The sequence below is a fragment of the Hemicordylus capensis genome, chromosome 14 (genome assembly GCF_027244095.1).
Source record: "Hemicordylus capensis ecotype Gifberg chromosome 14, rHemCap1.1.pri, whole genome shotgun sequence".
In the NCBI taxonomy this organism is placed as follows: domain Eukaryota; kingdom Metazoa; phylum Chordata; class Lepidosauria; order Squamata; family Cordylidae; genus Hemicordylus; species Hemicordylus capensis.
The window spans coordinates 20,575,483-20,600,739 of record NC_069670.1 but is presented as its reverse complement, the minus strand read 5'-3'; the positions used below and the strand labels follow the sequence as shown (position 1 = coordinate 20,600,739).

At 46.9% G+C, this 25,257-nt stretch overlaps 1 protein-coding gene across 10 annotated transcripts in view; it reads left to right on the top strand.

Annotated features, from left to right (window-relative positions):
* The window catches only part of PIP5K1A (phosphatidylinositol-4-phosphate 5-kinase type 1 alpha), a 90,762-nt gene that overhangs the window by 19,882 nt on the left and 45,623 nt on the right, over positions 1–25,257 (top strand). For 8 of the 10 annotated variants that reach the window (XM_053277982.1, XM_053277980.1, XM_053277976.1 and 5 more), the window contains exons 2-3: positions 18,867–18,904; positions 22,937–23,026. In XM_053277982.1, the coding sequence (XP_053133957.1) occupies positions 18,867–18,904; positions 22,937–23,026 (128 nt within the window). Of the gene's footprint in view, positions 1–7,902; positions 7,923–18,866; positions 18,905–22,936; positions 23,027–23,189; positions 23,582–25,257 lie in introns of those variants that run through there. The other 2 variants (XM_053277978.1, XM_053277981.1) reach the window with 2 other exon arrangements.

Sequence of the window (25,257 nt, the reverse complement as noted above, 5' to 3'; positions counted from 1 at the left end):
TCTCTTTAAGGGTTAGGAACAAAGAGGAAGCTCTTCCTTGGGCCCAGAAGTAGATTCTTCCGCCTTTTTGTGCTTCTGCGGAATTACACCATCCCGCACAGTTCTGGTTGTACATGGCTCCTAACTGTTGAGAGCTCTAGGTGTCTTTAAGAATGTGGGCAGCAGAGATCATTCCAGGTCGATCCACTACTGAATGCAGCTGCCATATACCGTGTCAGACCCTTGGTCCATCTGGCTCAGTATTGCCTACACTGGCTGGCAGAGGCTTCTCCAAGGATGTAGGCAGGAGTCTCTCTCAGCCCTATCCTGGAGAGGAGAGCTGGTCTTGTGGTAGCAAGCATGACTTGTCCCCTTAGCTAAGCAGGGTCTGCCCTGGTTGCATTTGTTATTTTTTGTTTTTAAATTTTTATTTATTAAGAAGATAGAAAGAAGTAACATGATTGCATTAACATCTCTTGAGCTTCCAGCAGTTACATATGATATATTTACATATGACAATCCAAGATTCCACTTCCACCCTTTGCCAACCTTTGCCCTCATAACGGAAATTGCAGAAAAGTATAAGGTATAAGTAATACACTAGTCAGCCCTCGGTATTAAGAAAAACCAAATCTGGGATGTGGATATTGACCCTGTGCTATATTGTAGTTTATGAAAGATTCCCAAGTTGACGCAAATATTTTCTCTGAATTATTCTGCAAATAAGCAGTAACCTTAGCCATTGAGGCATATTCCCATAGCTTTAGTAGCCATTCATCCAAAGTCGGGATTGCTTGTGACTGCCAGTAAAGAATCCTTAGCGGCAGTAATCATGTATAAGGACAACTCTGTGTATTTGGTAGGTATACTGGGTTTAGTCATATTTAGCACACACACAAAAGTTCTGGTGAATAAGGAAAATTTATATTTAAAATTTGTTGCATCTTAAGAAGAATTTCCCCCCAAAATTGTTGTGCTGTGCCACAAGTCCACCACGAGTGATAGAATGTCCCCGCGTGATTCTTGCATTTCCAACAATCTCCTGGTTAATTGCTGTCCATCTTTCTAATGGTCACCGGAGTCGTGTACCAACAAAACTAAATTTTGTACCAATTTTCTCGTAAGGCACTACTTGCTGTAAATTTAATATTCACCTTCCATTGATGCTTCCATTGTTGAATATCAATTGACCTATTTAAGTTTTGCATCCACTTAATCATGCAGTCTTTAATCTGTTCTGTTCCTGAGTCGTATTTCAACAGCAACTTGTATATCAATCCCATTAAATGATCAACATTTTTGGTTATTAATACTTCAAATTCCGTTAAGTCTCTGACTTTATCACCTTGTTTTTGTATTTCTTTCTGCACTATCGAGCTAATTTGTAAATGTTGAAACCACGAGGTTCCTTGGACCATTCCAAAGTGAGTTTGAATAGATTTAGGTTTTGCTTTTCCAGCAGTTAAATTTCGCATGCTATATGCCTTCTCTCTCCAAAGGTCAAACTTATTAGATTTTTCTTCTTCATGAAAAAAGATGTTTAATATAGATGCCAAAGGTGATAGATCCAGACTAATCCTTTTCTTATACTTATCCCAGACACTTAACAAATTGTTTCTAATTGTGTGGGATTTTATTTCCTGGTCACTTCTTTTTATGTTAGTCCATAAAAACTTATGTAGTCCATCCGACTGATCTGATCCCTACATGTCCGTAATTGAATCGTACGGTTCTCTGATCCTGTCCGAGATCCATGTCAAACAACTGGCATGGTAGTATAGTTTCAAGTTAAGGACAGCCAATCCTCCCCATTCTTTTGTGTCTTGCATGATCCTAAACTTGATTCTTGGCTTCTTGTAAGCCCAAATAAAGGAGTTTATATGCCTCTGCTATATGTTCAATGTTTTATCTTCAATCTTAACCAGAATAACTTGAAATAAAAAAATTCATTTTAACTGCTGCTGTCTTTCCCAGCCAAGAAAGATTTAGTTTTGTCCCTCGAAGTAGGAGGTCACGGCTTACATAGGGTTAACTTCCACTCCTTTGCTCCCAATAGACAGGAAGTCTCAGGTCTTTCAGATGTCGCAGGTCCGCCCCCCTCTCCCAGCATGCTCAGGTGTGTTCCCCCAGTTCCTTCCTGTCTGCGCTCCTGATCAGACATACACCTGGGCTCCTGCCCAATTCTATCTAGATACATCCGTCTTTTGGTGATCTTTTTCTCCTTTCTGTTTCTTGGGATGGACCTTTCACAGGCTGGGGACACCCTAGCTGGCTCCTTATCAGAGAGCACGGGGCGGGTGGGAGAGAGAAGTAAGGTGGCTAGTAAAAAGGCCACTAAACGGCACCACCATCATTCCCCTGACCCACATGGCATGGGAAAGAGAAAGAAACCCCCCCCAAACAAAAAGGAGACAAGGGAAAACAAGGCTCTTTGATCCTTGCTCCAAGGCAGAGCGAACAGATCCTTATCCAGGCTGTCTGCAGCGACTCGCTGCAGCAGCCTGGGAGTATGGGGACGCATGTAGCTGGCAGGCAGGCAGCGGGGAGTGGAGCTCCGCTCCTCTTGGCCCCCCCAATTCTGCCCATTCTGGAACTTCGGGTGCACGTGGCCAGCGGGTCGCATGGGGGAAGTGGGGACTTAACAACTCTGCCTCCCCCGACCTTGCCCCTCGGCTCAACCGTGGCGGACCATGTGGAGGGGGAGGCAGTTAACTACGCCTCTCCAGGACTGCACCATCCAGGCGGTCTCTCGGCCGGCGGGAGCACCGGTGAGGGCACCCCTGGCCCCACGGTCTCAGCCCCGACCGTGGCAACAACAGCGACTGGTGCTCAGACTCCGGGTCCGCCTTTAGGCGCCGCGGCAGCATGCTCTTCCCCAACCACTACTGGGGCGCCGATCAGCTGTGCGGCGGGGAGCAACCTCCCGGAAGCGTGCTGCATGCGTGCCGCACCACCCTTTTTCCCCCTATGGAGGGAACCAGCAATGTGGCGTAGCCACCTGGACAAATTGACTATCTGGACACACTGTCGTGACTTTCAGCAGGATATGTCCCTCTGGGTGCGGGACATGATGGCCAGATTGCTGAGGGCGAGCGCCAGGGGCCTCTCATGCTCTGTCAAAGAGATGGTGGCCCTGGAAATGAGGAAGTTCACAGGGACCATTCAAAACTTGTCGCTTCAGCCTTCAACTAGGCGCTCACGCACCAACTCTTCCTCTTCACCCTCCGATAGCAGCCCCGACAGGGCAGCCCCTCCCAGGGCCCAGTCCAGGAGGAGGCGTCGTCAATCATCAGTTGGCGCAGGTGCAGACATCCAGGGTACCAGCCTCCCCAGTACCAGTAGTGGGAGAGGAGTGGGGATCCCCACATCGGCTCATGGTAGGCTCATTGGAAGCACCACTATAAGGGTCGCTCCAGATCGGGGTCCCAACCCCGATGAGCATGGGGGGGGGATTCCTTATCTGATGAGGAGGGGGAGCTCTCCGAAGAGGAGGTCCCCCAGAGGCCCAGAACCATTCTGAGGCTTTTCTCCCAGGAGGCTTATGAGGTTCTCTTTTCTAAGGCCATGAGGGTCATTAATGCAGCGGCCTCCCTGCTGAAACACAGGAGGCTTCTGGGCAGCTTTCACAGGAGGTTTTTCCCTCCACTAGCCAGCATCGGCCGGTGGTCCCCTTCCCGCCCCTTTTCCGCAACACCATGATGGCCGACTGGGGAAACCCTGCCTCCACTAAACATTCAGGCTCCTTCCCTAAGAGATTTTATATGCTACCTGAGGAGACGATGGCGGAGATCTCGGTACCAAAGGTGGACACACCGATGGTGGCCCTGGTCTCTGGGGCCATTATGAACAAGGAGGGGGATGAACAACTCAAAGGACCAGAAGACAGGAAAGCGGATGCTCTCCTGCGCAAGGCTCATGAGGCGTCAGCCACCGCCATTCGGGCCTCTGCCTCGACATCCATAATGGCCTGGGCCTCGGTGTTGTGGGTTAAGGACCTCCTCACCAAGATCAAGCCCGGTCAGATGGCGCTTCAGCTAGGTTTGAACAAGCTGGCAAAGGCCGCCGCCTTCATGACGGATGCGAGTCTGGATTCCATTCAGTCGTCTTCCAGAGCTATGGCAGCCAATGTGGTCCTGCGCAGGTCACTTTGGCTGAAGAATTGGCGGGTGAACGACAAGTCCAAATCCAATTTGGCCTCCACCCCCTTCAAGGGCGGTAGCCTATTTGGGGAAGCTCTGAACGAGGTATTGGTGGAGACACAGGATAAGAAAAGGGCCATGCCTGCGGGTCGCAGGGATGGCCGTAGCCGCTTCCGCAATAACCGACAGCCTTTTCGTTCCTCTAAGCAGGCCTTTCGTTTTTGAGACCAACGCTCCAGCAGATTCCAGGGATGACCTCAGTGGGGAACCACCAACCGCGGGAACCAGAGGAACAAACCAGGGTTCCGCCATTACACGGCTCCCCAGTCCGGGGGGCGACAGAACCGAAAACAAAATTGACGATCTGCTGGTAGGGGCCGGGCTGCAGCACTTCGCCCCCAGGTGGGTGAGGACAACACAAGACAAATGGGTTCTAGACACACTCAGGTCAGGCTATTGCCTGGAGTTTACCACACTGCCGCACGACCAAGTTGTCATCTGTCCAAGGTCCAAGGACCAAAACAAGCACCTTCGGATGGAGCAAGCTATTCTCCACCTGCTCCACATCCAAGCGATAGAGCCAGTGCCATTGACCGAATTATGTCATGGCGTCTACTCCATTTTGTTCTTGGTGCCCAAGAGAGATGGTTCATGGCGCGCGGTCTTAAATCTCAGGCAGTTGAACCGCTTCATTCGGAAGCGGCATTTCCGCATGAAATCACTCCATTCCATCAGTGAGGCGGTCGCTCCAGGCGATTTCCCAGCATCGATAGACCTGACAGAGGTATATCTCCACATACCCATTTTCCCCTCTCACAGGAGGTTCCTCAGGTTTTGTTACAACCAGGAACATTTCCAGTACAAGGCCCTACCATTTGGCCTCTCTTCAGCCCCGAGAGTCTTCACCAAAGTACTGGCTGCCCTGGTGGGACAAAGGAGACTGGAAGGGCTTCGGGTCCATGCGTATCTGGACGATATTTTGATCAGAGCGCAATCTTTCCAACAGGCAGAGGCAGACGTGTCCAAGGTTCGCCAACTGCTCCAGTCACATGGGTTCCTGGTGAACGATGCAAAGAGCCATCCAGCCGTCCAGGACGTTGCTGCACCTGGGGGCCTGGTTCGACACCAGGGCGGTGACCATATCCCTTCCCCCGGAGAGGGGGAAAAAGATTCGCAAGCGGATACACCTGCTCTTGCGAAGGTCCCAGGTAGAGGTCTCGCTGCTAGCCCAGCTCCTGGGGTCCATGATTGCTTGCATAGAATGCCTGCCATGGGCAAGGTGGCACACGCGCCCTCTCCAATGGGCACTGCTACCCTATCGGGACGAAATCGCCAACCGTTCCTACAGGAAGGTTCCCCTGCTACCGCAGGTAAGACAGTTCCTACTCTGGTGGCTGTCCCCAGCAGTAAAAAGAGGAAACCCCCTGAGGGAACCCAACAGGGTGACCGTCACTACAGATGCCAGCCTGACCGGCTGGGGACTCACTGCGGGGAGCAGATGACACAGGGCCTCTGGTCCCCAGAGGAGGCCGTACACAGCATCAATTGGCTAGAATTGAGGGCCATCAGACTAGCCCTGGTCCACTTTTCGCCCCACTTGCAGGGAGAACATGTGTTGGTGAGAACAGGCATGACAGCCAAGGCCCACGTGAATCAACAGGAGGGACCAAGTCGAGGTCCCTGATGGAGGAGTCCAATATACTCTTCCAGTGGGCAGAGAGACATCTGGCCTCGATCAGGGCAGAGCACCTGAGCGGGGCAGCCAACATCCAGGCGGATTGGCTGAGCCGCCAAACAGTGGACCAGTCAGAATGGGCTCTCCACCCCAACGTCTTCAGTCAGATACAGCGCCATCTGGGGCTCCCTCAGGTGGATCTGTTTGCGTCCCCGACAAACAACAAACTTCCCTGTTTCTTCACATGGTTCCACCACCGCCTCGCGGAGGGAACGGACACCCTGAATTCTCCATGGCCAAAGGGTCTCCTGTACGCCTTTCCCCCAGTAGCCCTCATTCCAAGGGTGTTGGCAAGAATCCGAGAGAGAAGAGCACAGGTCATACTAGTGGCCCCGTTCTGGCCAAGGTGCCCTTGGTTTGCTGACCTAATACTACTCTCAATAGTGCCCCCGATGCCCCTCCCTCTACGGCCAGACCTCCTAACTCAAGGGCCGTTGCGCCATCCGGACCCAGCGTGGCTCCAGCTACATGCCTGGAGTTTGAGCGCGCACAGTTAGCAAAAAGAGGCTATTCCAGGACAGTGCAGGACACGATCCTGGCAGCGAGATGGCATAGCACAAAAAGGATCTACCAAACAACCTGGGCCGCCTTCCTCAGATGGGCAAGGCATAAGAAGGTAGACCCTTATTCTGCCAAGGTTCCCCAGGTACTCACTTTTCTACAGGCGGGGCTGGACCAAGGCCTGAGGCCCAATACACTGAGGCGACAGGCCTCGGCTCTAGCGTCAGTCCTTAAGTTAAGGAGGGCAGGTAACAACATGCTCCACCCTCACCTTTCTCGCTTCTTGCGAGGAGTGAACAACATAGGCCCCCCCCCCCGCCAATCCATCACTTTTCTTCATGGAACCTCAATAAAGTCCTAAATGCCCTCACGCAGCCCCCCTTTGAGCCGCTCTCTTCGGTTCCACTGAAGTATCTTTCTTATAAGGTTCTATTCCTAGTGGCCATCACCTCGGCCCGCAGAGTGTCAGAACTGGGGGCTCTTTCAATAAGAAAAGAGCTCTGTGTTTTCCAGCCTGACGCAGTATTCTTAAAAACCGATCCTACCTTTGTCCCAAAGGTAAACTCAATGTTTCACCGGTCACAGGCAATAGTTTTTTACCCTCTTTTTGCCCGAAGCCCAAGCATCCACAGGAACGCAGCTGGCATTCCTTAGACGTGCGCAGGGCCCTGCGCACATACATTCGGAGAACAAAAGACCTGAGATGGTCCGAGGCCCTCTTCGTATCTTTCCACGCTACCTCCCTGGGCGCTAAGGCTTCCAAGGTCTCTCTTGCACGCTGGCTTGGGGCATGTATTGCATCAGCCTACCAGGCCCTGTCCTTGCAAGTGCCCCAAGGCATCACAGCGCGCTCCACGGCGCAGCCACGTCGGCAGCCTTCTCAGCACAGGTGCCATTGGGGGAAATTTGCCGCGCGGCCACATGGTCCTCTATTTCCCCTTTCCTCAAACATTACAAAATTGATTCGCTTGTTGCAGAGCAGGCAGCCTTCGGGCACACGGTACTACAACAGGTGGTGCAGCACTGATCCACTTCCCTCCCCCGGGATTCAATACTGCTCTGGTAGGTCCCTATGTAAGCCGTGACCACCTCCTTTGAGGGAGAAAGAAACATTGGACTTACAGTGAAGGGTTCTTTCTCCTCTGAAGTAGGTCACGCGGCCCTCCCGTGGATCAGGAACTATCTAGGGTCAGACCATGCCTTTCTGACTACTCCTCCAGCACTATCTAAGACATGCCCTGCTGACAATTCTGCCAGCACTAACTATTGTATAACTTGGTACTGACACCTCAGGTCTTCCAATCTCAGGCTGTCGTATCTACTTCCGGACTCCCCTTGCATGCTATCTGCTCTTCTTCACAAACCATTTTCAAACCTGAGCAACAACAGGCTGATCATGAGATGCAACAGTCGGAACTGGGGGAACACACCTGAGCATGCTGGGAGAGGGGGACGGACCTGCGACACATGAAAGACCTGAGACTTCCAGTCTATTGGGAACAAAGGAGTGGAAGTTAACCCTATGTAAGCCGTGACCTCCTACTTCAGAGGAGAAAGAACCCTTCACGGTAAGTCCAATGTTTCTTTTTCCACCTATTTAAGTTGGCTAAGATAAGATTCCACACTGTTAGATAATTGTTCTTGAACAGGTATTTATTGTTCCTTGTTAGGTTAATCCCCAGATATTTAATAGGTTTTGCTGTCGTCTGAAATCCAGTCTTGTCTTTCAGATACAGTAATTCCGTAGCTGACAGGTTCCATGTGATGATCTGTGTTTTGCCTTTGTTAATCTTGTATCCCGAGACCTTACTGTACTGTTTTTTTCTCTTTCCATTATTGCATCTAGAGCAGTGTTTCTCAACCTTTTCGGAGTCAAGGACCGGTAAATTCTTAGTGCGCAGTTTCAGGGACCGGTACATTATCTGTGCAGAGTTTCCTGGACCAGCAGTTAGTAAAAGGGTTTTAAGTTTATCTATTAGTACTAAAGTATACTACAGGTGTGCACAACTCAACTTAATATCAATCAATTAATTAAATCAAAGTGAAATTAATTGAAATGAATTTAATCAAAAATTTTGAAGCTCTGGCAGGCCAAGATTTATTTAAATTAAAATAAAATAAATTGAATTAAAAATTCTAATAAAATAAATACAATACAATCTGTACAAAATACATAACATAACAATAAAATGCATTGTTCTTCCTTTCTACCTCTGCCAAATCATCACACTTAACATGGAGCATTTCTAAGGAAAAAAATTAGAGAAGTTTTTCTCTTAATTTTTGATAAGATTGTTTTTCTCCTTCACCACACAGGCTTTTATAAGAAGGAAAGAGAGAAGCAAGACGGGGAAAGAAAGAGGGGGGAAATAGTTCTGGCTTGGCTTGAGAAAGAGAATGGGGTAGGCTTCGCTTGAGAGAGAGAGAGAGAGAGAGAGAGAGACAGAGGGATAGAAAAAGGAAAAGGGGATGAGGCAGGCTTGAAGAGAGAGAGGAAGAGAAAGAAAGAAAAAGCTAGAAAAGAAGGAGATGGAAACATGATAGGTAGGTTTGGCTTGAGGGAGAGAGAGAAAGTTTAAAATGAAACTGATGGAAAGAACCACCCCACCGCGCTGCACCTCACTCTGCTTGCCACTTGCCTTCCCATGCCATGAAACTCCATGTATTTTTAAAAATTCCAATGCCAGCCGGTGCGTGACTGAGGGGTTGTCTGGGGATGGCTGCCAGGTGTGTGGGGGTGAGTCAGTAGTCCTTCTATCCCCCACCCCCTGCATGCTGTGAACCTCCGTGTTTTTTTAAAAAATATTCTTCCAATTCATGGCGGCCCTGCTCCTCCTCAATGATGAAAAGGCTTTTAAGAATCCCAGTTTGCACGTTACCTGACAGCGTGTGTGAGTTGCAAGTGGGGAGAGAGAAGAGAGGACCACAAACTACACAGGTCTTCGCCCAGGCTAACCGAGCGCCAACCCCCCTAAAGGCCTCACATAGTGCTACTGAAGCTGAAGCTCTACTAAATAAGTGCAGCCCAGTTCTACAAGCCGGGCTGAACACCTCTTGCAAAAAGAGCTCGGTCCATGTTAGCATTCAGGGGCAACATACCGGAGGCAGGAACGACCAGGACATGAGCCGAAGAGAATAGCCCCCGGAAAGATAATGGGGCGGGGGAAGGGTAGCTAAGGTTGAGAAGTTGGAGGACATTCTCCCAACTGAACTTTAAAACACACACACACACACCTTGTCTTGCCAAAACAAACAAACACCAAGAAGGGAGGGGGGAGCCGCCGCTGCTTGTATCTGTCCCTCCCACACCCACTCCTCTTTCCCCGCTCTCTTACTGGAGTTAAAAAAGGGGGGGGGGAGCCCGTGATCAAATCAGAATACTAAACGCTCGCTGCATTATCTGGAGAGATAGAGGAAATCATCATGCTTTTGGAAGTAGGATGGTAGGTTTAAAAGAAAAGAAAAAGGAGGAGAGATTGGGGGAAATGACTTTATTTTTGTCTTGCCACCAAGCCCCTTTGGCAGCATGAATGTAGGCACACCACCTCGCCATTAAAAAAAAAAAAAAAATCCAGAGGGGAAGGAGGGAAGAGGAGAGAAAATCATTTGAATGTTCCGGCTTTTTGAATGAGCCACGTGTTCAAACTACAAATCAACTTCTCACGCGAGGAATCCCAACACCTCAATTAGATAGCAGCAGATTTAGGCTCATACATTTATACACACTCACAAAGGAGGAGCAGAAGCAAAGCCGCTCTGGCTGTCCAGGACAACTGCAAACCTCTGTGTTTTTAACTATTAACTACACGAGCTCGCCTCGCATTTGAGAAGTGCCATCGGGCCAGATGGCGAGCTACAGCGTCGCTCTGTTATCAGCCGCTGCCGAGGCGGGTGGGGCGGGATATAAGGACTACTGGCTCACACACACACACTCCTCATAGCCATTCCCTCAGCCACGTGGCGGCTGGAATTTCAACAACATTTTTTTAAAAAAACACGGAGGAGGTTCACAGTGGGGGAGGGGGTTAATTCCCTGAGCCACGGACCGGCACTCAACTCTTCGCGGACCGGCACCGGTCCGCGGACCGGCTGTTGAGAAACACTGATCTAGAGAGTCCTTTGGCCAGGTAATTGTAAGGACCACATAATCAGTGCACAATTTTATTTTATGCTCTTGCTTCGCCAACTTATTTCCGTAAGTTCTTTTCTCCTGCCGAATTTTCTTTGTCAGAGGTTCGAGAGCCAAAATGAACAACAGTGGAGAAAGAGGGCACCCTTGTCTGGTACCCTTGTTGATGGCGCATTTTTTTGATAGAGTCTCATTCACTATTATCTTTGCTGATTGCTCCTGATAGATACTTTGAATCCATGAGAGGAAATTTGATCCACAGTTCATTCTTCCCAAAACCATAAACAAAAAGGACCAATCCAGATTATCAAATGCTTTCTCTGCATCCAAGAAGATCATCGCCGCTTTACTCTTCTTCTTTGTAATATCATCTATTGCATACAGTGCAAATCTCAGATTGTCTTTCATATTTCTCTTCGGTATGAATCCTGTTTTATTGGGATGTATTATATCAGTCAGAAAGCCCTTCAGCCTTCCTGCCAGAATCGCCACAAAAAGTTTATAATCAACAAAGGAATTGGTCAGTATTATTCGGATCAAGTTGCATCCTTCCCTTCCTTATGAATAAGAGAAATGAATGCTTCCTGCCAAGAGGAAGGTAGCGCATGGCAGTGTAGTATTTCATTCATTACCTGAGTCAATGGGCTAGTTAATATTTCCTGAAAGTACTTGAAATAAACCGAAGAGAATCCATCCGGGCCAGGGGTATTATTTTTTAAATGACATATTGCCCCTCTGGTTTCCTCCTTGGAAATTGGTTTGTTCAGCAGTTCTTTCTGTCTGTCAGTGAACTCTGCTATCTGTAGGTTTTCTAAGTACTGTGCAATCTGCTCCAGATCCAACATTTCTTTTCTGTATAATTTGGAGTAATAATCTGTAAACTAGTCAATCATTCTGTCTGTATTTGAAACAAACACTTCCTCGTCCCATATGGAGGTGATGACTCTCTTCTTGCCTGCCTTACTCAGTTGATACGCCAATAGTTTATCAGGTTTATTACCCTTCTCGAAATGTTCTTGTTTTGTATCAATCATGTTCTTGTATGTCTCTTTTGCTTCTATGAGATCCATTTGTTTACGAAACTCCTTTATACCCTGCCATATGTCCTTCAAAGGGTTCATCTTATGAGTCATTTCTAAGCGATTCAGCTCGTTTAGTAGGGACTCCTTCTGTTTCTGCAGATTCCTCTTCCTCCTCGAGGCCTCCGACATAAGCAATCCTCTCATGAAAGCTTTACTGGAGGTCCCATGTGGAGAATAACGAGTCTTCTGATGTCATATTTCTCTGGAAGAAACTCTTTAATTCATCTTGGCACTTCAACTTAACTTCTTCTTGTAGTAGCAAAAGATTATTCAGTCTCCACCTTCTTGGCCCTGTGGGTTCTCTGTTAAGTCTAACGGGTTGTGATCAGCATACGTAAGTGGAGCCACTTCAACCTCAGTCAGTCTCAGTAATGCAGATTTGCTGAGTTTGAAACCTCAGTATAATATATCTGCCAGCTGTATCCTGTATTTGTTCTTCCAGAGTCCACGACAGGTCCTTAACATAAATTGCCACTCCATTTATTTTATTTTTGTATTCCCGGAGGCCACATAACTTGTGGCCCAAAGATTTACAGTTCAACAAATTAACTAGGGGTGTGCAATTCGGGATTTCGGGTGATTCGGCTCGGACCCGAACCGAATCACCCCTGTTCTGTTTTGTGCCCGAATCTGGGTCACCCGAATCACCCTTGATTCGGTTCGGATTCGGATTTAATCCGAATCTGAATCCGAATCGATTCGGGGGGGTAAAAAGGGGCCCAGGGGCAAAATTTTGGGGTGGGGTGGTAGTGCCCAATGGGTAGAGTCTACCACCCCAATTTCAGGGGGATTGGGCAAAATCCTGATTTTTGGTGAATTTTTAAAGTTTTAGTGACTTTGGGGCAGTTCGGGGGCATAGCATGGGATATGGGCAAAAGGAGTGGGGTGGGGTGGTAGTGCCTAATGGGTGCAGGCTACCACCCCAATTTCAGGGGGATTGGGCCAAGGGCTGATTTTTGGTAAATTTCTGAAAATTTCATGTCTTTGGGGCAGATTGGGGCATATTGGGGCAGAAAGTGGGGCCTGGGGCAGAATAGTGGGGTGGGGTGGTAGTGCCTAATGGGTGGAGGCTACCACCCCAATTTCAGGGGGTTTGGAGAAAGGGGTGATTTTTTTTAGAATTTTTGAAGTTTTAGTTACTTTGGGGCAGTTTGGGGGCAGAAAGTGGATCTGCCCCAAAATAGTGGGGTGGGGTGGTAGTGCCTCATGGGTGGAGGCTACCACCCCCATTTCAGGGGGATTGGGCAGAGGGCTGATTTTTTGAGAATTTTTGAAGTTTGGGTGTCTTTGGGGCAGATTGGGGGCAGAAAGTGGATCTGCCCCAAAGGAGTGGGGTGGGCTGGTAGATAGTGCCTAATGGGTGGAGGCTACCACCCATCCCCAATTTAAGAGTGATTGGGCAGAGGGGTGAATTATGGTGAATTTATTTGTATGAGGTTTGTCTTCATAAGGTGAAGTGTGCTAAATTGATTACTTCCTCATATTATTCATAGTAAAGGAAAGTGTGAAAAAGTGAAAGTGGGGTCATGAGAGTTGTTTAATTGAAAAAAATCTCATTTGCTATGATAGAATGAGAATTCACACCTCAGAAAAAACTTCTGAGGTGTGAATTCTCATTCTATCATAGCAAATGAGATATTTTTCAATTAAACAACTCTCATGACCCCACTTTCACTTTTTCACACTTACTATGAATATGAGGAAGTAATCAATTTAGCACACTTCACCTTATGAAGACAAACCTCATAAAAATAAATTCACCAGAATTCCCACCTCTGCCCAATCACTCTTAAATTGGGGATGGGTGGTAGCCTCCACCCATTAGGCACTATCTACCAGCCCACCCCACTCCTTTGGGGCAGATCCACTTTCTGCCCCCAATCTGCCCCAAAGACACCCAAACTTCAAAAATTCTCAAAAAATCAGCCCTCTGCCCAATCCCCCTGAAATGGGGGTGGTAGCGTCCACCCATGAGGCACTACCACCCCACCCCACTATTTTGGGGCAGATCCACTTTCTGCCCCCAAACTGCCCCAAAGTCACTAAAACTTCAAAAATTCTCAAAAAATCAGCCCTTTGTCCAAACCCCCTGAAATTGGGGTGGTAGTCTCCACCCATTAGGCACTACCACCCCACCCCACTATTCTGCCCCAGGCCCCACTTTCTGCCCCAATATGCCCCAATCTGCCCCAAAGACATGAAATTTTCAAAAATTTACCAAAAATCAGCCCTTGGCCCAATCCCCCTGAAATTGGGGTGGTAGCCTGCACCCATTAGGCACTACCACCCCACCCCACTCCTTTTGCCCAGATCCCATTCTATGCCCCCAAACTGCCCCAAAGTCACTAAAACTTTAAAAATTCACCAAAAATCAACCGTGAACCGAATCACCCGAATTTTTCGTGCCCGAAATTCGGGTGATTCGGCTCGTGCCTGAAAAATATCGGGGGACATCGGGGGTGATTCGGTTCGGCCCCGAATCACCCGAAATTGTTCGTTTCGGGCACAGATCATTCTGTGCCCGAAATTTTTTGCACATCCCTAAAATTAACATTACTCGAACTTAATATGAGTTTCTTGAAGGCAAATGATATCTGCTTTTTCTTTTTTCAATTTCAGAAAGAATCTTCTCCTTTTGAATTGATTATTCAATCCATTAACATTTACATTAAATATTTTTAGTTCATCAATGATTCTAAGTTCTTAAAATTGTTTGGTTTTTGTTTTTTTGTCCTTCCCCCACCCCTCTAAGCTGAGGCTTGATCCCATTTTGCATCTTCTGGTTGGTCCCCATCCAAAGTTTTATCTGGTAAAAGGGGTCTGGTAAGAGGGGTTTGTTACACTTAAAGATTCCAGAAAACGTTTTGCATCTTGAGACATGTATATCTGTGCCTTCCCACGGTCCATAAAGACTTCCAAACAAAAAGGTACTGCCCACCTGTCCTCGCTCCTGAAGAGCAACAGTCAGAAACTTTAACTCCTGGCACTTCCTTAAAGTGTCAACAGGGACATCTGGTAAAATCTCCATCTGCTTACTCTCTAGGGGAGACTTTGTGCTGGAAGAGGTGTTTCCTTGGTCCTTTAGTTTGTAAATTTTATCATAATATCTCTTGGGAATTTCTTATCTCGGGCATATCTGGAATTCACTCTATAAATTTCTTGGATATCAAGAGAGTCTTCCGGGTCAAATCCCAAAAATTGTAAAAGAAGAGATTCAATCTCCTTTTCCAGATTCTCTTTTCCCACCTCTTCTCCCACACCACGAATCTTCAAATTACAGGCATGAGACTGAAATTCTAAAATCTTCACCCGCTGTTCCAGGCGTTTATAATCGGATTCTCGTGTTGTCTTCATGATTTCCAGTTCCTTCTGAGATTCCGTCATCTTATGAATAAGTTTGTCATGCTCGGCTAACTTCCTTTCCACTACATCAAATCTGCATTTCACTTCTGTTTGAAAGGAATCCAATTTCTCTTCAATTCGCTGCGTTGATTGCTGAATTTGTGCTACGTAATTATGTGGTGAAAATGTCTCACAATTTGGGAAGGGAGATCACCTCCTGAGAGGGTTGTAGTTTTTCTTGTTGGCTCGATCCTGCAGCATCTTCAAAGTCTCCTTCTGTATCAGTGTTAATCGGCTTCCCAATTCTTTTTATTTACGCATTTTTCTAGATTGTAAAAAGGAGTGCTACTGCTCAAATACTTTTTCAGTAAAAATACCAATGGCAAAAGCTATTTTTTCTTGGGAACTCACAGGGTGGATGACCTACGTAGGGAGATTGAGAGAGGGAGTGTGACTCTGCTGATTCTCCTGGACCTCTCAGCTGCTTTCGATACTATCGACCGTGGTATCCTTCGGGGACATCTCTCTGAGTTGGGACTTGGGGGCATGGTTATACAGTGGCTTCACTCCTACCTTGAGGGTTGTACACAGAAGGTGGTGCTGGGGGGTGCCACAGGGATCTGTTCTGTCCCCCCATGCTGTTTAACATCTACATGAAACCTCTGGGAGAACTCATCCATACGTGTGGGCTGTGGTGCCATCAGTATGCTTTTGACACCCAGCTCTACCCATCTTTTAAGTCAGCAGACACCAGGGAGGCAGTGGATGCTCTGAACCATGGCCTGGAGGCTGTTCTGGACTGGATGGGGGCAAGCAAACTATTGTTCCCTCTAACAGGGATTCTCAGATGTTATTGACTACAACTCCCATAATCCCCAAGCAAAAGCCATTGCAGCTGGGGATTCTGGGAGTTGTTGTCAACAGCATCTGGGAATCCCTGTTGGAACACTGAAGCAAACTGAATCTTAATCCAGATAAGACAGAAGTGCTCTGGGTTGGTAAAACCAATTATCCAAATAGTGAGGTAAATTTGGTCTTGGACGGGGTCACATTCTCTCTGAGAGACAAAGGTCCACAGCTTGGGGGTGCTTCTGGACCCAATTGCTATCCTTGGAGGCACAGGTCACGTGGTGGTGGTGTGCAGAAGTGCCTTCTACCAGCTACGGCTGGTGCGACAGATGCAACCCTACTTGGAGAAGTCAGACCTGACCTCAGTCACTCGTGCTTTGGTAACAGCCAGATTGGACTACTGCAATGCACCTTATGTGGGGCTGCCCTTGATGACAGTTCGGAGGCTTCAGCTGGTTCAGAATGCTGTCGCGAGGATGCTCGTAGGTGCAAGGATGCATTGTGGATCCCATGCTTCATGATCACACCCATCCTGCGGCAGCTTCATTGGTTACCAGCCCGCTTCTGGGCGAGATTCAGGGTGCTGTTTTTGACCTTTAAAACTCTACACGGCTTGGGGCCGGGGTACCTGTCGGACCGTATTCACCCATACGAACCTGCCAGGGCCCTCAGCTCATCATCTCAGGCCCTGTTCATGGCCCCACCATTAACAGAGATCCGGTTGGTGGGGACTAGAGATGGGGCATTTTTGGTTGTGGCCCTTCAGCTTTAGAATGCCCTCCCTGAACAGCTTCACCATGCTCCCTCTGTGTTCTTAAAAAACAACTAAAAATACATCTTTTAAAAGAGGCTTTTTAATGTTTCACCTGTTGCTTATATGTGATATGTTTTTTAGATTTTTAGTTTTTATAATTCTTAGTTTTTAGCTTTTTAAAGAATCTAGTTTGAAATTTTGAAAGCTAATTCTGATTTTGGTTTGAGCTTGGATTTTTAACTTGTTTAATTTGGTTAATTTTATTAGTCTTATTTTATATTGTAACTATTTTGTCAATGTTATGACAATATACAGCAGTAATGTACTGGAGGGGCAGGGTAGGAATATTTTAAATAAATCATGAGTAGATAGAATTACCAAGGAAATTTTGAGAAGAATGGCAAAAGAGAAAAAGCAAACAACATCATTGGCAAAAGAGAAAAAGCAAACAACATCATTAAGAGAAGAAAACTTGAATATCTTGGTCATGTTATCAGAGGGGAGAAAATACTCCTTACTGCAGTTAATCATACAGGGAAAGATTAAAGGAAGAAGTAGTGTCAGAAGAACATCCTGGCTGAAAAATTTGCGGGTATGGTTTGGATGTGCATCCTTACAACTTCTTAGAACAGCGGCATCCAAAGTCAGAATAGCCTTAATGATAGCTAACCTCCGGTAGGAGATAGCACCTGAAGAAGAAACCATTAAAAATAAAGATCAAACCTGAGCAAACACATGTCAATGTTGAAACATCATTCTCAATGCTCTATCTCAAACAGCTGTAAACTCTTGAGCTTAAATAAATTTACACTCTAGAGTTTCCAGCTGTTTGAGATAGAACATTGAGAATGATGTTTTAACACTGAAACACGTTTGCTCAAGTTTGGTAAGATCTTTGTTTTTAATTGTTACTCATTAAAGTGGTGCTGTCTTTCCCCTTTAGAGATATTACTGTTGCATTTACAGCTTGCTCTGTGTTCTCATCCTTTCTTTACCCCTACCCCCAATGATTAGGGGGAAATTGCAGTTGCTTTTGCACAGAGGAAAGGGTTAGATTCAGGGTTAGAGTAAAAATGAACAAATTTGTCCTACTCTCTCCATGGAGTCATCTTTGGAGGACATTCCTGCCAATTTTCACTCCATTCCTCTGTCAAAAGGAATCAAAGCATGAGAGCACACTGAAAGCAAAAAGTCTTGCAATGTGATTGCCTCCCTCCTTTCTCTAGTGGTGTCGGCCTTGTCAATGAGAAACGGAGATTCCGTGCTTCAATGATTTTGTGCATCACGTTGTGCCCCGAGCACATGTGCTCCCTAACTTTACAGCCCTTGCTGTGAAATGTCTCTAACTTCCTTATAAAGTTCGCTGTTCTGTCGCTGCCCCGGCCACTGTCCTGAGCAGTCCCCAAGACGACAAAGTGCCATTCCTAGGCTGTGCTGAGTTAGAAGGCCGTGTGTGTGTGTGTGCGCGCGCGCGCATTGAAAAGCATTTAAGCTGTTGGCACGTGAATGACTCAGATCCCTTCCGGTCTCTTGGTTTACACAAAACACGAGGAATGCAGAGAATCTAGTCAAGCCAGAGGAAATTTGGGCTGGGTCCCAAAGTTGACTGCTCTGATACACCTTAGAGTGGGGTTAGGATGACCTGCTCACAAGTGGGGTAGTGGTTCCTCTGAACCTGGCTGGGGCTTTCCTCTCTCCACTGTGATGAAACAGAAAAGATCGGAGGGAAGCAGAAATGAGACTTCTCTCTCGGTTTTTTTTTAAAGGGTTCCTGTTTGGAATCTTTAGTTCCTTATTTCACTGCTAACCTGCTCTTTTCTCATAGGGGTTAAGGGTAATTCTCACATCCTCACCTTATTCTTTCAACAACCCTGTGAAGTAGGTCAGGCAGAGAGAATTGACTGGCTCATGGTCGCTCGCTGAGCTCCAGGACTGAGGGGGAAATTCAGTCTAGAGCAGGACTGCTCAGCTTCGGCCTTCCACTCCCATAATCCCTGGTTATTGGCCACTGTGACTGAGGATTATGTGAGTTGCAGTCCAAAAACAGCTGGGGGGCCAAAGTTGAGCAGGCCCAATCTTCTTATGTTATTCCAGACTGCATAACAGCCTTCTAGCTGTTGCTAGGCTACAACTATCCTCCCCATCGACGGTGACCAGTAGTTGGGGATGATGGGAGTTGTAGTCCAACAACAGCTGGAGGGCCAAAGCAGTGCAGTCCTGGGTTTAAACTGAGAGAATCAACCTGATCAGAGTTGCCCACCCAGCTTCAGGGACGCCCAATTTCGAGGTTGAAAGAGGCCTGTCTTAATTTTAATGGCAAAGTTCCTAATAGTTTTCCTTCTCTCTTCCCAACCAGGGGCACCAGGAATGACGACATTAAAAAAATCACTCGAGGTAAGTTGGGACAGGTGAGGGAAGCCATGTGCCACGAATGTCACAGGTCTAGGGCGGCACAGGTGGATTCTGTTACCTGAAGCCCAGGTGTTAAGTGGTATGCTAATGATCAATTAGCCAAGCCCTGATTCTCCAAGCCAGGGGTGCATGCCATGGTATGGGCACTCAGTGCTTAACAGTGTCTTACTTCAGGGGTCAAAAGTCTCTGCAGAAGCAAACCACATGCTTGGCTAGTTTCTGCAAAATATCTCCATGGACATGACATTTTGAAGCCCCCCTGCCCCCCACCGGAAGCTTCAGCTCCTTCAAAACACTGATGAGTCTCTCCTAGGATGGGGGCTCCCTATCTTGGGCCCCCAGGTGGGATTGGACAACAATTCCCTTCATCCCCAGCCACAGAGACGGAATGGGGATGGTGGAGTTGTAATCCAGCAACATTCAAGACTGGGGACCGTTGTCCTCGCAGTTGGGCAGAAATGTGTGCCTGTGCATCCCCTCTCGGTCTATTCAGACCCAGCTCACAGTGCTGATTCTGGCCTCTCAAAGCCCTTAGAGGGGAAACCATAAGGCTGTATCCTTGATCCAAAACCCCAAAATCAACTATTACAAGAGAATTGATAAATACACTGATGTCGCACACATGGCAACCAAATTTTGTACGGCTGTGGTTAAGATCTGCACATGGTGTATCGGAAACGGTCAGTTTTATTTGCCCCTTTCCTCTTTTTTTCTTAATTTTGTTTTACCCTATGCTATTTTATCTCAATTTTTATGTAATAGATTCCACATGTATACAAATATACGTTTGTATTGATATTTACTTTTAAAGGTTCTTTTTATTTGATCTGGATTGTATATTTGATCAAAGATCGCAATAAAATTGAACTGAACAGCCATTATAAAAGAATTTAGAGTTAATTATACTTGCATGTAATCTACTTATTAGTAATCTTCCAAGTCTCAATAAACCTCTGCTTGAGAGGGAAATTATTCCCAATAATCCACAATGCCGCTTGCAGTATCATAATAATGAGATATTCAGGTGAAACTCGGAAAATTAGAATATCATGCAAAAGTCCATTAATTTCAGTAATGCAAATTAAAAGGTGAAACTGATATATGAGACAGACGCATTACATGCAAAGCGAGATAAGTCAAGCCTTAATTTGTTATAATTGTGATGATCATGGCATACAGCTCATGAAAACCCCAAATCCACAATCCCAGAAAATTAGAATATTACATGGAACCAAGAAGACAAGGATTGTAGAATAGAACAATATCGGACCTCTGAAAAGTATACAGTGTACTGTGCTTGATTGGCCAGCAAACTCGCCTGACCTGACCCCATAGAGAATCTATGGGGCATTGCCAAGAGAAGGATGAGAGACATGAGACCAAACAATGCAGAAGATCTGAAGGCCGCTAATGAAGCATCCTGGTCTTCCATAATACCTCATCAGTGCCACAGGCTGATAGCATCCATGCCATGCCGCATTGAGGCAGTAATTGCTGCAAAAGGGGCCCAAACCAAGTACTGAATACATATGCATGCTTATACTTTTCAGAGGTCCGATATTGTTCTATTCTACAATCCTTGTCTTCTTGGTTCCATGTAATATTCTAATTTTCTGAGATTGTGGATTTGGGGTTTTCATGAGCTGTACGCCATGATCACCACAATTATAACAAATTAAGGCTTGACTTATCTCGCTTTGCATGTAATGTGTCTGTCTCATATATCAGTTTCACCTTTTAATTTGCATTACTGAAATTAATGGGCTTTTGCACGATATTCTAATTTTCCGAGTTTCACCTGTATCAACTATTTTCAACAAGGTTTCTTCAGATTTACAGTATGTAGTTTTCCCATCCAGTTCCTTCCAGGATCATCATGATGTACAAAATATGGTCAATAGTAGATAACGGCCAGATGCATTTCGACTGTACAGTCTACCTCAGTAGCTTCTCTATCTCTGCTTGTTACACACATACTGAGTTGCTTCTAAAGCCCTTCACATCTTTGACCCCACACATCCCGAGGGCTGTTGCCTCTTGTCTCTCTGTGCCAGCTCTGGTCACCCATTTGATCCCCTCCTTCAAGTCCTGTAGTTTCACATTTTCACTCCTTGTGGCAAATGTGTCGGAGTTTTGGAGGGGGTGTAAAGCACGCCCCGATAGCCTTGGGTGTGGATGACTAATTCTCTTAGTTTGACCAGTGTGTTCATAACTCCGTATATACGTCAGTTGCTTTGAGCTTGAGGAAAGGGCTGGGATGTTTTAAACAGTTAAATGCACTTAAATAGAAAACTAATCAGGGTGGAAAGATTTGGTCCGTTCTACTGTAGATGGGATTGCCTTCACTCTGAAAGAGCAGGTATGCAATCTAGGGTTCCTGCTGGATCTGGCCTTTGCACACCTTTTGGGTTGTGTCTCAGCTGTACCCCTTTCTTGAGAAAGCAGATCTGACCACGGTCACCCTTGCCTTAGTTATGTTGCCTCTGGATTACTCAGCATGCTGTACATAGGGCTGTCCTTGGAGATTATCTGAAACCTTCAGCCAGCACAAAATGTGACAACCTGGGCTCTTTCCTCAGTTGCCCATTGGGAGCATATCCCTAGATCTGCCAATTTTGTTTCTGGGTCCAGTTCAAGGGGCTGTGTTTGCCCTATAAAGCCCCTCTAGAGCGTCTCATCTTGAGCTCTAGATAAGCGGGGCTGCTTTCTCCCAAACGTTTCTTCTCTCTTGCTGATCATTGTGGGAGGCGAGCCCTGCTCTGTGTCCTGAAGCTTAAAGAAGCTTTGTGTGTATGCAAGACAGAGCCTTTTGGGTTGTTGCCCCCAAACTCAACAGTTTTCCCATGCTTTGGGCCCTGAGGAGGTTCATGCTGTTCTTTTTGGATCTCACTTTTTGGAGCAGCTATTGATCTCGCTTGGTTGTATTTGAGCCTTTATTATTTGTGTGAACTGCGTAGAGCCTTTGGAGTCAGCCTTTGGATTTAAATAAATAATATTATTGACTCTTAGTGCCATTTTAATTTATTATTTAATTATTTTTATTTTATTTTTATTTTTTACATTTTTATATCTCACTCTTCCTCCAAGAGTGGTGTACTCCATACTTAAGTTCCTCCTCACAACAACCCTGTGAAGTAGGTTAGGCTGAGAGAGACCTGACTGGCCCAGAGTCACCCAGTGAGTTTCATGGCTGAATGGGGATTGAACTTGGGTCTCCCCGGTCCTAGTCCAGCACTCTAACCACTTCACCACACTGGCTCTCTATATGTATTACATTTATATCCTACTCTTCCTCCGAGGAGCTCAGAGTACATGCTTATTTTTATCCTCACAACAACCCTGTGGGGTAGGTTAGGCTGAGAGATACATGACTGGCCCAGAGTCACTCATTGAGTTTAATGGTTGATGGGGATTCTAACTTGGGTCTTCCCGGTCCTAATCCAACACTCTAACCACTATGCTGTGCTGGCTTCTGGCTTCTTAATGCTGTGTTGTACCCCCTGCTAACTGGGTAAAGAGGCACCTTCTAAAAGTGGTGATTCTCTTTATTTAGCAGGGGGAGAGTAACTGGCCCCAGCACAGGATCCCTCCCGTGGCTGTTGCTGGTGTCTGTCTTATGTTTCTTTTTTAGATTGTGAGCCCTTTGGGGACAGGGAGCCCTCTTTACTTATTTATTTCTCTATATAAAATTTGGAAACTTTTGTTGAAAGCAGTATATAAATATTTGTTGTTGCACTCTGCCAAATGCCTGTATGAAAGGTGGTGTGTGTAAGTCCCCATCTTGACAGCTTTTAAAGGGGTTGTTAAGACACATTTATCCATCCAGGCTTTTAATTAGGATGATAGAATTGTTTTTAAATGGTTAATTTTTGTTTTAATCTGTGTTGTGTTGTTGGAAACCACCCAGAGACCTGAGTTTTGGGTGAGTATATAAATATGCTAAACAAATAAAGCACGTGGAATTAGATTAAGCAAATCAAGCCTGGCTGTTTTTTCTCTCTCTTCCACTCCTAGATGCCGGGTTCTTCTTCTGGATACTCGTCCCAGACAATAAGGAAAGGGCACCGGGGAGTTGACTCGACCGGCGAAACCACATATAAAAAGGTAGGTGCTGTTTTGCATTTCTTTCTGTGTAAGTCTGTGTGTGCATCTCTCTCTCCCCTCCTCTCCTCCCTCAGCAGATGCCGCCCAGCATTCTCGAGTATCTGAGTCATCCAATTGCGCACAAAATCCTGGAGCAATTCAGGTAAACGTCAAACCTTGCAAGCAGTTCTTGATGGCCGTGTGTCGGCAGATTCCAGGAATGTGAGGGCTGCAGTGCCGGTGTTGGCGTCGCTGTTCCGCGGCAGGGATTTCTCGCTTACTGCTTGGAAAGTGTCCTGTGTTCCTAGGAGTCTCTTTCCTCCCCGATTCTCCTTTGCCATTGGGAGGTGGTAGCAGTTTGCTGTGGACTGGACCTAGCTGGGATCTGCTTCTGTCGAACAGACTGTGGGGGCCCGATTCTTTCCCTTGCTTCCGACCATTTTAAACTTTGGGGCCCAGCTCTTCAGCTGGAGCTGAGCAGCATGCTTCAACGCGCTCGGCTGAAAAGCCTGTCTCCAGTGTCTGGGTTAAATGGATGGTAGTACGATCCACTCGTTCCGGCGGTCATCTTTTTACGTAAGTGCTGGCCTGCAGGTTGAAATGGCCACACCTGCCTGTATTTAATAATACACCAAAGACTGGTGTGTGGGGGGGTGGGGGGGCATTCATGAAGAATGCAACAAATCTGCTCTCCTATTAGTGGGGACAGATTACTGAGGAACTGAAGTAGAGAGAGAGAGTGTTTTTGCTCCTTCCAGCTTTCTGGCATCCAGTGGAATTAAGTGTGGGTGTTCAGTACAGTTCAGAGTACTTACTCAAGACAGTTCTTGGAGCCCAAGCACTGTCATGTTTCAGGACTGAAGATCAGGCGGAGGTGTGCTTGTTTGTTTGTATAAGCCTCTGAGCAGTTCTCAGGAATCTCATCGGTGTTGCTATGAGGAGAGAGGTGCAAGAGCCACTTCCTGTTTCCTTCTGGGTTTGTTGTCCTGAGCACCGCATGTCCCCGCCTTTCCCCGAGGCCCTTGGGTTGGCGTTTGTTGTGGTATCAGTTGACCGGACTCGGCAAAGATGGCGCCGACCTCACACACCTGTTTGTAAACCCAGAGAGATGCTGGCGCTCCTAAGCGGGGTGGGCAGCTTGCTCGGTGTCCCCTCCCATTCTGGAGCCTGTGCCCAGTGGCCAGATCTTTTGCTCAGCCTCCTAATCCGTGCAAGGCTCTGTGGCATGAAAGGGCGAGAGATCTGGTTTGCTCTTTGATTATTGCTGGCTGTTTTGTAAACTGCTGTGGAGCGCATTCTTTGTAGAGCGCCTGGATTCTGTGATCCGGGTTCTGCCCAAGGTTTAGTTCCCTCACCTGCTTTTGCTTCTGTCAGTGGGAAGGAGCTGCAAAGAATGGAAGCCCCCCATAAGCTTCTGCTTAGCCCAGGGCTGGACACATTCTGGGCATCAAGGAGCCATGGCACCTCAACTAGCATATTCCGAGCTGGAGTTGTTTAATAAAATATGTTTGTCCCAGGCAGCCCTGTTCCTGTTCTAAGGATGTTACTTGGAAGAGGATAAAGGAAAGCCCATTACCACTTGCCCTCAATATCCATCACGACGTCCGATAAATATACCAGTTGTGTCCAAATGTTAGGAGCCATTTGTCTGGCTCCTAAAATTTGGACTGGCTTCTAGATCAAAAAACACATTGTTGAGACCTGGCTGAGTGCTTTGAAGGCTCAAAAGGGCTTCACAGTTGTGGTCACAGGTCCATCAGAAGCTGCTTTCGCCCATCAGACCATCCAGCCCAGGATTATCTAGATTCTGACCAGCAGTGGCTCTCCAGGGTTCCAGACAGGGCTCTTCCCCAGCCTACCAGTGGTCCCTCTAGTTTTTTTCACCTCTGTGCGGAAAGAGTTTTGTTCTGGGCGGCAGTATCCGAGCAGTGTGTGCATACCTGCATTCAGAGAGGGGCCTTCCTGATTCAGCCTGAGCGGAATCTAAAATGAACTGAGCGGACTTCCAAAAACTTGTGAGCGCACGTATGTGTGCATGCCTTAGAGGGGACAGTGAGCCCTGCCAGGAGATGCCAGAGATAGAACCTGGTGCCTTCTGCATGCAAAGCAGGTCTTCTTCTGCCACTGAGTTACGGCCCCATCCTCCCTTCGGGAGTCCTTACAGCAGTGCATCGGGGAGCTTGGGGTTGCTGTCTCCACGTTGCAGATGGGAGCGTGTCTGTGTGCATGGCCAAAATGGCGAGAGCTGTCGT